This window comes from Stenella coeruleoalba (genome assembly GCF_951394435.1).
Source record: "Stenella coeruleoalba genome assembly, chromosome: 10".
In the NCBI taxonomy this organism is placed as follows: domain Eukaryota; kingdom Metazoa; phylum Chordata; class Mammalia; order Artiodactyla; family Delphinidae; genus Stenella; species Stenella coeruleoalba.
The window spans coordinates 70229481-70241485 of record NC_137156.1 but is presented as its reverse complement, the minus strand read 5'-3'; the positions used below and the strand labels follow the sequence as shown (position 1 = coordinate 70241485).

The 12005-nt window shown below is 40.8% G+C and overlaps 1 protein-coding gene across 1 annotated transcript; it reads left to right on the top strand.

The window, feature by feature from the left end:
- Positions 1 to 4504: 4504 nt before the first annotated feature.
- SELENOK (selenoprotein K) lies at positions 4505 to 10953 on the top strand. The gene is made up of 5 exons (XM_079934022.1): positions 4505 to 4625; positions 7934 to 8024; positions 9473 to 9556; positions 10165 to 10251; positions 10503 to 10953. Exons 1-4 carry the CDS (start codon positions 4607 to 4609, stop codon positions 10244 to 10246), a joined length of 276 nt encoding a protein of 91 aa, XP_079790148.1. The 5' UTR covers positions 4505 to 4606; the 3' UTR covers positions 10247 to 10251; positions 10503 to 10953.
- The last annotated feature ends 1052 nt before the right edge of the window (positions 10954 to 12005 follow it).

The window sequence follows — 12005 nt, the reverse complement described above, 5'->3', positions numbered from 1 at the left end:
CAAGTATTTCCTTCCATTTACCAGTAACAGTTTCCATTACAGTTACCACCTTACTAAAATCAGGTCATGAGTTTAAAAGGTTAGAAATTATAATTGGAACAGTATTTCTATTCCTGTAACAGAATCACAGTTAGAATCTAGATATTCCTTATTCATTTAAAGATAGACTGTTTAGGGACTTCCCTGGTGTTCCAGTGGTCAAGACTCCGTGCTTCCACTGAGGGGGTGCAGGTTCCATCCCTGGTTGTGGAACTAAGCTCCCCGCATGCTGCACAAGATAGACTGTTTAAATTGAACCTCACAGGCTCACTAATGATATCATTAACTTTGTGATATACTTTAGAGACTACAGATGAAATCCCAAACTTTTTAATCCACCAGATTCTCCCAGGAAGATAGCATTGTGAATTTCTAGTAACATTTTTCCATTTTGATGCAGAAAATGAGTTCAAGTGGTTTAAGAAAGTGACTTGTAGAGCAGTAAAACCATCAGTTCAACTGAAGGGATGAACTACTTATTGGTGCAAAAAAGTAAGCCCCTGATTTGCACAGCATGTCCAGTCTGAGACTACATACCTTAAAAAGAATACAAAAAAAAAAAAGTTACTGTGAAAGACATCAGTAAAGAATATAAGGTAGAAAAGTGAGACAGCTAAGATATCTGAGCCCAGATGAAATAAAGAATATAGGAGCAATAACTGTAAGAACAAACACATAAAAGATTAATGAAGAACATAAATGCCATCTGTTTTCTGTGTTCCTTAAAGGCAGTATTGAAGGCATCTTATTGTCTTGATGTAACCCAGCATTCCTTCTCTATACTCTGGTAAACACCTCTCTCCACCCATGTGGTTTAGGTGGGATCCACTCCAGTCCCAGCTCCAGAGGTAGCTGTCATTCACAGTAGCCCATCCCTCTGGGGTTAGATGGGAACTGAGATGGCTAGGTAATCAACTTAGAGATGCTTAGGGGAATTTTATGCTTAGGGTATCTAGAAAAGAAAAACTGTGGGAAGCTATTTTGTAACTTTGAGAAAACTGAGATACGTTTAAATTGTCTCCAGAAACCACCTCCCATTCTACATTATGAGTACCACACTGGATTATATCCTATTTCAATACCTCTGCTTATGTGTGGAGAGGCAGTACAGCACAGGAGTTTTTTGTTTGTTTTTTGGGGTCATGCAGCACAGCTTGTGGGATCTTAGTTCCCCGACCAGGGATTGAACCCGGGCCTTTGGCAGTGAGAGTGCAGAGTCCTAACCACTGGACTGCCAGGGAATTCCCTAGCACAGGAGTCAAGAGCACAAACTATAGAGCCAAACTCTTGGCCTTAATCTCAGCTCTGCTTCTTACTAGCTGTGTGACCCTGGGCAAGTCATTTGAGCTCTTTGTGACTTGTTTCCTCATCTGTAAAATGGAAATAATAGTAGAGCCCACTTAATAAGGTTGAGGTTTAAATGAATTAATACATCAAAAGTACTTAGAATATTGCCTGGAACAGGGTAAGTAGCATATAAATGTTAGCTATTGTTGTTGTAAGGACTAATAAGTAAAACATGCTGAGAACAGTGCCTGACACATAGTAAACCTTGCATAATATTATCCATTATTAAGAGCATTCATTCAGCCATTCAACCAATATTTACTGAGTACCTTTCCTGTGCCAGGCCAATAATGTCTTCACTCTAGACCAGTGGTGTCCAAAAGGAATATAATGCAAAACAAATGTGCGCCAAGTACGTAATTTAAAATTTTCTAGCAGTCACGTTAAAAGAGTAAAAAGAAACAGGCAAAATTACTTCAATAAAATATTTTAATCCAATATCCAAAATATTATTTGAACATGTAATCAGTATTAAAAATTGAGATATTGGACATCATGTCATTCTAAATCTCTTCATCTAGTGTGCATTTTGCACGTATAGCACATCTCATTTCAGACTAAAGCCATATCTCAATGCTCAACAGCCACATGTGGCTGGTAACTAACATGCAGTTCTTGACATGAAATGTTAGGGAAAGGAGGGAAATGTTCTTTGTCCTCCGGCCCATCCTGCTACTAATTATCTATATAATCTGTCTATCTGAAATATATATAGTATAATATACATATAGTTATATATAATATATGTATTTTTTCGGTTTGCAAAGCCTTTTCACATTTGCTATTCGTTGTTTCATTTAATAGGAACATGCCTCACCTTGAAGGATGGATTAGATTTTAAGAGATGGGGAAAATTCCCATCAAGAGGAAACAAATGAGCAGAAGCAACAAGGAAGGAAAACCAGGGGTCTATTAGGAAATCAGTCACAGAGATAAACCTAAGAAAATATATCAAGGAAGCTCTCAATGCCAGACCATGGAGGCTGGGGTGTGAATTGTCAGGTGGTAGGGAGAAACTGAAGATGTGAGCAGGAAAGAGGCAAACTTGGATTAAACAAGTGGCTAAACATAGCATGAAATGGAGAGGCTAGAGGTAGTTCATTAGGGAATCACTGCATTAAAATCTCAGGAAGAAATAATCTAGATAGAGGGATGAAGAGCAAGAGAGAGACTAGCAGTGTCTGGTACTCAGGAGATCCCAATATTAGTTCTCTTCCTCCTTTGGTGATTGGGAGATTTTTAGGGAACTTTTAGATCTCTCTCTCTCTCTCAGTCTGCCTCTCCCTCCCTCTCTAACAACAAACATCTGAGTACCTACTACCTGCCAAGGACTATAATAGACCTTGAAGATATAAGAGGGAACAAAGCAGGTAAGATTCCTGACCTCTTACATCTTATATTTTCTGGAAAGAAACAAACCGATTATGACATAAAATATTTTCACATCGCGATAAGTACTATGAAGAAAATAATCATGGAGATGATTGGCCAGAAGAAGGAATTCAGAAGTGGTGACAGTTAAGCTGAGATCTAAAAGATGAGCTGGATGTGCAAGAAGTCAGGGGAAGAGTGTCCCAGGTAGAAGGAAAAGCATGTGCAGAGTCCTGCAGGCATGAAAAAACTTGGATGCTTGAGACTAAACATCAATGTTGCTAGCACAAAATATGGGTGGGGATTGTGGCAGGAGGTGTAGCGAAGGGGGCGATCAAATGGACAGGTCATGACGGGCCTGTAGACCAGGAAAAGGAACTGGATCTTAAGAGCAATAGGAAATCACTAAATTTCAGTATCTAAAAGGTTGCAAGCAATGATTTCCATTTTACGATCACTCTTGCTACAGTGTGAAAAACTGCTTAAGGCTGGTAAAGGTGGAAGCTGGGATTTCAGGTAGAAAACAACTAGAGAAGAGCAGGTGAGAGATGATGGTGGCATGGCTTGTGTTAAAGAAGGTACTTGGGAAAATTAATGACCCCACTCCAATATGTGTGCAGAAAAAAACCCTCTGCGCTGCAAAAATTTCAAATGAAGGATGTTGTTTTGTCCTATTATGCACTTTTTTGGGGAAAACTGCTACTGAAAAAGTCAACATGAAAATAAATATTTGTTTATTCTAGGTATTGGAACATACAATCTTAACACACATTGTTAAATGTAAAATATTATTTCTGAAATGGAATTTTCAGTTTCATTTTAGTTAAGGTGATTAGAAACTTTCTGAGAAGACAACGCATGACTTGAGAATTGGGGGAAAAAAATTAGGACTCCATGCAGAAAGAACATCCAAGTACAAAAGCAAAGGGGCAGGAATGAGACTACCATGGTCAAGGACCAGAAAGCAGCCCAGTGGCTGGAGCCGAGTAAGTACCCATCAGCACAAGGTACGTGGGCCATAGTTAATCAATCAGCACAAGGTACGTGGGCCATATTTAATCAGTCAGCACAAGGTACGTGGGCCATATTTAATCAATGACCACGAGACAGCTTCTCATTCATCTGTCACCTCCACAGTGCTGGCAATATCACGAAGTAGCCAGTAATAAAAAGCAAGCAGAGAAAGGTCTCGAGCTACCCCGCGCTACAGTATTTTTCAGCTGTCTCACAAGAGCTGATAAAAACTCCATCCACTTCTAGCGAACCAAGAGTAGAAACACCGATTCTAAAGAGAATGAGTACATTGTCTAGATAGGGCCTGTGTATTCCCGAAGTCTTGACCGTAAAGCTCTTTTCGGATTGATCACCGCCTCCGCCCGCAAGGCACTTCCCTGCACACCTTGAAAGATCCACAATTCTGGAAAATTCTCAGGAACCTCCTCCTGCCGCCGGTTCTCCAAGTCACTTCACACGTGACCTTGCCTCCCCAACCCTGGGCCCTTCAAACAACTAGAAAGCAGCGTAACTTCTTCCGGCAGCGCAAACGAGCTCTCCAAACTCCACTGCCGAAGGAGCCAGGAAAGCACGCGTTTACAGGCTAAATCCGCAACGTCACATCCTGTCACCTGCCCCAGCCTCCACCTTACATCGAAAATCACCAGCATGACGAGACCAAAACGCCCGTCGGGGGCGTGTCCCCCCAGAGCCAATGGGCTCTGTCCACCTCCCTCCTCAGTCACTGTTTTGTCTATTCGTGGCCTGTGACGTCAGAGGGAGGAGCGCGGAGGGAGATACGGAAAGTGAGAGGGGCCAGGCCTGACAGTCGCTCTGGAGGCGGAGGAGGAGGAAGATGGTTTACATCTCGAATGGTGAGTTGGAGAGGCTACGTGGGCGACCTCCGTCCTGGGAGGCCGAGCCCCGGGTTTCTTCCATCCTCGCCCGCCGTCCCGGTGCCGCTTTTCCGGGCACGCCCCGCGGCCAGGCGGAGCTGGGGGCGAAGTCGCCCGGGCCTGCGGCTCGTCGGCCGAACGTCCCTGAGCCGCGGCGGGGGCCAATGTCCCCGTGGTGACGGCGGTGCCGAGTGCCCGGCGTCCTCGCCCTTCTGGAGCTTCTGCTTGTGGGTCTTGGAAAGTGGTCTTTCCTGTCGGGCGTCAGTGTTCTTAACTAGAAAAGACCACAGTGTTCACGCCGTTACGTAGCGCTTGTGCCTCGGGCACTTTTTTTTAGCGTTGTTCGTTTGTCCGCTCATTGTCTTAATGTCGCCCTATCCGGGTGATACCCTATTATATGTTTTGCGGGTGGAGACTGAGGCGCAGCCGGATTAAATAGCTTGCCCAGGATTACAAAGGTAGTTCTAATGGCTCAGCCGGGTTTCTAACGCAGGTAGGCTGACGTCTGCGTTCTTACGGTTTTCTACTACGCTGCGTCTTTCTGTAATGTGTAGGAGAGTTGAAGAAAAGCTTTGGATAGGCTTTTTCTCCCAGCAGGGGTAGCTCGTCACGCATGTAGCTTTCTGCCCTAATTTCAAGGGGCACAGGGAGTATCATTACTCCCTGTAGGAGCAAGTTGATTATTCCTGGAATGGAGAAGCTGAGAGAGACTTAATTCAGTGACTCCCCAAAGACAGTGGATGGAAAGGAAAGACACAGTATGACTGGGTCAGAACAGTGTCAGAACTGCCTGCCCACTTGTTTGACTCAGGTGAAATAAATGCCTTGGTGCACTCTTAACTAGTTCTTGCATCACTGGAACCAGGTCCTGGTTCTATTTGAGTCATCTGTTTATCTTCAGAGACCATGAAGGTAGTGAGAAATCTTCTGGCTGAGTGCACTTTGCATTTCTTTGCTTTTCAAAATCTCACTTTCTCTTCTTCCTTGTCTCTTACTTAAAAATCTTTGAAACAAGTAGGTTGATGGACACTGAAGATCAAAGTTTCATCTTCGTTTTGGGCACTTGCAGACTTTGTGTTATATTCTTTGTGGTTAAGGCTGGCAGCTTCTATTATCTATTGAATAATTCTTTGTATTTGTACTGTGTGTTTTTGTGTATGCATTGTTGCTTTTGATCTACATAAATAACATAAAGGTTCTACTAGGGCCTCTAATCTCACTTTTATAGTTGAGAAATGGCCAACTGCATTCAAGCAACTTATTTCTCTCTGAGGATATTGGGAGGGGAGGTTTCTGCCTTCAGAAACTGGGAAGAAAAGCGCAAAAAAGTCAGAATGGTACAAATGCATGCAATATGTTCTTTAGAATCGCAAAGGAAGAAATTGACGGGTTCCAATTAGATCTGTTTCCTCCCTCCCTTCCTTCTTGTCGCTGCGCGCAGGCTTTCCCTAGTTGCTGCGAGCGGGGGCTACTCTTCGTTGCGATGTGCAAGCTTCTCATTGCGGTGGCTTCTCATTGCGGTGGCTTCTCTTGTTGCGCAGCATGGGCTCTAGGTGCACGGGCTTCAGTAGTTGTGGATCGCGGGCTCTAGAGTGCAGGCTCAGTAGTTGTGGCACAGGGGCTTAGTTGCCCTGTAGCATGTGGGACCTTCCCGGACCAGGGATCGAACCCATGTCCCCTGCATTGGCAGGCGGATTCTTAACCACTGCTCCACTAGGGAAGTCCTAGATCTATTTTCTTAGAAGGACTGTACTAGCATTTCATAGTTGATAAAAACTTTTTCTTACTGTCAAGTGACTTTTTTTTTTCTTAACAATTCTATATGATGACTATCCTTGGAATACTTTTTCTCAGAGAAGGAAAATGTCACATCACCCAATGAAGCAGAGCTAGTAAGAGGCAGAACCAAGCCTATCACTCACACTCTGTCTTTAAGTGTAGCCCCTTTTTCTCAGTAGCTCTGTGAGGGCTCAGGTCCAAGTGGATACCTGAAAGTAAGCTGGTCAAGGAAAGAGGAGAAGTAAACTGGGCATGGCAGTGAGTGTTGAAGCCCTTGGGAAAATGGAGAGGAGAGGTAGTTGACAGATGGCTCGTCTCCCAAAATATTCTAACCTGTTGATGTGCAAGACTGAAACTCTAGAGTATTAACTTTTCCTGATGTAGTTTCTATTATTTAAAGTGGTTTGAAAAATATATCCATTTTTGTAAGATAAAACTGGAGTCTGTAATTCGGATCAAACAGCATTCTGTTAAAGAAAAATAGTGGTCATTTTAATGAGCAAGCCAAATTCTCTTTAGTACTTAGAGCCCACGAATTCTTTGATATATAAAAATTTTAACATAACAACTGATCCTGAAGATTTTAAGGGTATGTATAAACAGTCTTTTTATATAGGCAAGAGACTTTCCAAGTGAAAGAGATACTCAGAACACATTTAGGAAAATGGAAGTGGCGTGAGCATTCTTTATATTCACTCATCTCATTTGTTTCCTCAAAATACTTGAATAAAGGTATTGTACACCCACGTTCATAGCGGCATGTTCACAGTAGCCAAAAGGTGGAAGCAACCTAAGTGTCCATCAATAGAATGGATAAACAAAATGTAGTATATACTTACATTGGAATATTCATCAGCCTTAAAAAAGGAAGGAAATATTGACATATGCTGCAATATGGATGAATCCTGAAGACATTGTGCTAAGTGAAATAGCCAGTTACCAAAGTACAAATATTGTATGATTCCTCGTACAAGGTTCCTAGAGCAGTCAAATTCATAGAGATAGAAAGTAGAATGGTGGTTTTCAGGGGCTGGGGGAAGGGAGAAATGAGGAGTTAGTGTTTAATGGGCGTGGAGTTTTAGTTGGGGAAGATGAGAAAGTTCTGGAGGTGGCTGACGGTGATGGTTGTATGATGGTGTGAATGTACTTAATGCCATAGAACTGTACACTTAAAAATGGTTAAAATGGTAAAGTTTTTTGTGTGTATTTTACCACAGTAAAAAAAAAAGAGAAAAAAAAAAACTTGAAATGTCACCCAGCAGAAATTACAAACTATAGGAGGCATAATTTGACATATTAAAGGAATGACCTCTAGACCACAGAACTTCACTTCCCTAACCTTTCCTTAGAATGATGTACACATAACACACCTTTCCTTGTGTAGACTATTTGGAACAGTGAACAAGTTGAAAACTGAGCCTATGATTGTTACCTAACTGATTAAATGTAATGCATCTTGTGTCAGGGGTTTGTTGCACTAACTGAAGTTTCTTTATTCTTGTCTATAGGACAAGTGTTGGACAGCAGGAGTCAGTCCCCATGGAGATTGTCTTTTATAACGGATTTCTTCTGGGGAATAGCCGAGTTTGTGGTTTTGTTGTAAGTATAGTAGTCCTCTTAATAGCCCTGATATTTAAGTTCAGCTTGCCTGAAGCACTTTTTAATTGTAATTTTTATTAATAGCTTTTCTAAGGGAGATGAAGACTTGTATAGTGATAAAACTGCCCCAGACATCTTTTATGATTATGAATATGTTCCTTGAGTTAGTAAGCTTAACCATGTCTTAGCCGTGGTGGTAACCATTACAGCCTGCAGCTATGGGGCCAGACCTGCTCGTTCTGCTGCCAGATGACAGCACTTTGCTTTCTCTCTACTGTTCCTGCCTTCAGTGTGTATGTGCAACTTTTATGGCATAGTATACAACAAGTAAACAAGGGGAATTAGATCTTGACTTTTAAAAGCTCCCAAGGCATAAACTTTTTTTTAAATGAAGGATTAGCATCGATACAGAGGAGACAAAAATTTAAACTTCACCATAATTTCAAGCAATTCTTAGTTAAATTCATTTTTTGGTCTTTCATATGCTGTTTGTTTTATGAAAATTGTTCATCTACTAACAAGTCTTACTCATCCAAAGTTTGAATATACATTTGAGTGTCTCGTGGGCAGAGAACTGCAGATATGCAGAGATGTGGGATGTCTCCTTACTTCATTGATTTTAATATCAGTAAATGTCTTCTTTTTACAAGGGGCCTTGCACTGGGCATGATTGTGGGAGGAGGACGTCAGAGGAGATTATTCCAGGTGGAAGAGGCACGGCAAAGATGGCAGAGAAATTTGAAAATCAGCCTATGCTCTTTATACTTAATTTGATTGTAGCTCTGGTTTAGAAAGATTAATCTGATGGCTGCATGTGGCATAAATTAGACGGGGTAAAATGGAAGAAACCGTTCCATAGAGAAATACAACAGGGGACAGAGAGGCCTAAGTTAAGTTACTCATTGCAAAACTTCTTTGCAATCTCTTACAAATTTCACCTCTATATTGTTTATTTAAAATATTGTTTTAATTTAGTTAAATCCTTCCCGCCCCACAAATAAAATTCCATTTAAACGGATTCCCAGAAAGCCCTGTGCCTCTGGCACACCAGTTCAGCCCCTCCTTCCCCAAGGTAACATTAGGTAGGCTGTTGGCACAGGAAATGGACATGCAATACTATAAAAGCAGACTCTGGGACTTGACAACTGATACAGAGCAGAGGAAGGAAGTTGGAGATGACTCTGGTTTCAGAGTCATTGCTAGACTCTGTCTAGAAGAGTTACAGCAAACAAGGAAGACAAGGAATGGTGGCTTTGGCACAGAACATAGAACACTCTGTTTAGACTTGTGCTTGCGCTCGATGGTGTTGTCCAGCTGGCTTCAAGAAATGTGGGTTTGGAGCTAAGTTAGGGTAGTCATCCTTCCACAGAGATGATAGTTGGAACCATGGAAATGCATTTTATAATGTTGAAAGTGGATCTTCTGTTGTTTTCTGCCCCTTGTTTCAGTTTCAGAACTCTGTTTCAGCAAGATGTGAAAAAGAGAAGAGGCTACGGAAGCTCATCTGATTCCAGATATGATGATGGAAGAGGGTATAACTTTTTAAATTGATAAACAATGTTTTTACCCCTCTGTGTAATATAATTAAATTAGAGATAAATAGGCAGACAGACATAGTTAGGCTCATGGTAATTAAAGGCTTAAATTCTATTTCACAAAATTAATGTATTACTGTAAATTAAATCAAGTTGCCTTTGATTTGATAATCAGAGTTAATCTGACAAAGCTAAAATGTATATCAAATATCCTATGGGAAAAGTCTAAATTAGAGGATGAAAACTGATGGCCAACATTAAAATCTAGAGTTTCACTTCAGAATCTGGATTTCCAGCTGCTAATGAAAATCTCACGATCCAGCAGCACTGGGTGGGGACTGTGTTTCTATATGGCAAAAATCAGCTGGAGCTGCGTTTCAGTTGGACATTTATAGGAGGAGCTGTTCCGTTTATCCTAACCCTTGCTTGACTCACTTTCCTCATGCGCTTTATGCATCTGGTCTCTTTCAGTATTTGAATTTGTGACTCACGACCTAAATGGTAGTTGCTATTTTAAATAAAGAAGAGGGTCTATTTGAGTGCTTAAAAGGAATCAATTGAAGTAGTGTCTACTAAACAGTAGAAATTAACTTTTCTTATCTTAGGCCACCAGGAAACCCCCCGAGAAGAATGGGTCGAATTAATCATCTGCGTGGCCCTAATCCTCCTCCAATGGCCGGTGGATGAGGAAGGTAATTTAAAACCTGCAAAACTTTCATTTTGAAAATGCCTCCTTAGGCAGGTTTTCTTTAGGAAAGCAGAACTCACAACATTTTGTGATTACTCAGACATCTTATTTGGAAAAATATTTTTATCTTAACCCTTGAAAAATTGTCTTTTGAATCAAAATGTCTTTTGAAGAAGGTTTTATAACATGTAATGACTAGCTTTTTTATACAGATCCAAATTACTAACTAGTAACTATTATAACATTTTCTTTTAGGTAAATGTCTGCTCTAAGAAGCAGACAACTGGACAAGCACATTCATAGCAGAAGGAAACCATCAAGAAATGGAGTGTTGACCACACTGGACAAGTTAGATGAATGTGTACTCTAAACAAGGATTGCTCTGTGTCCTCACAGATGAATGAGGTCGTGCTGGGAATTCCCCCCCGCAGGGATCTGGCATGACTGATAGGCAGTTCTATAAATGCACATGTTTGTCTCATCTTTTTTGTATCGTTTATGAAAGTATTAATATAGTTTTAATAAGTAAATATTTTTAGGTTACAAGACTGACTTCACATCTTTATATAATTAAAACACAGAAGGCTCCGAATTTGAAAATAAACGGCTGCATATTGAGTACTATTAGTGTCACCTTTTTCAACTTCTGAAATACTGTTCATTGCTTTTGTTGTTCTTTATAAATAAATCACAGTGTATTTCAGTAGTATGCATATGATATCTGTGCTCTTGAATTAATTTTTATCTTAAAGCCTATTTGTCCCATGGATCTTTAATACAATGTGTCTTACTTGCTACCAGATGTAATTATCAGGGTATTTGTAAAGCCATAACCAACAAGCCTGAGCTCCAAAATGTAGATTTGCTAGGTGGTCTTTAAAATCGAGGACTTCAATGCTATCTTTACCAATGTTAATTCTAAACCATTGCTTAAGATACTGCCTGTTGGCTTTAACCCCATCTGAATGCTGGTAACTCTCATTCTTTCACTAGAATGAAAGCTCTATGAGGTTACGGATTTTGTCTTCTTTACCCCAGTGCTTTGAATAGTGACTACGTGTAATAGGCACTGAAATATTTATGGAAAAAATGAATAATACAGATAATTCTACTTTGTGTTTAATAGTCTTTGAAACCAAAGTGTTCAGTAAAATCACTTTTATGTCCGTTTATAAGTGTTTATTCAACTCTGTTTGCCAGGAAATGGGGATGTAGTGTTATTAGTAAACACTGGTCTGTATGAAAACCAGACTACAGGCGGACAAGACTGGAAGCAGGGAGTTGGGTTTAGAGGATGTTGTGGTGGTCCAGGTGAGATGGGACCAGGTAGTGGCAGTAGGAGTGGAGAAGTGGATGCATTCAAGGCATATTTGAGGAACTGCAGGATTTGCTGATGGATTTGGATGTAGAAGATGTGGACAATTGAAGAAACAAGTGAAACAAGATGGTGAAAATTGGAGTAGATTTTTGGGGGAGAGGCGGGGATCGAGTTACATTTTGGATATATTTAAGTTTACAATGCCTTGTAGACATCTAAGTGGAGATACTAAATAAGCAGTTGGTTATCAGGGCGAGATCCAAACTGGAAATACATATTTGGGAGTTATCTTCATATTTAAAGCCATGAAACTGGATAAAGTCATCCAAGGAGTGTGTAGAGAGAAGACCTAGCTCTAGAGAATCCTAACATCAGAGGCCCGACTGAGCATGGCCAGTGAAGTACGAGGAGAACTAGAATTACGTATGGTGTCTGAGAAG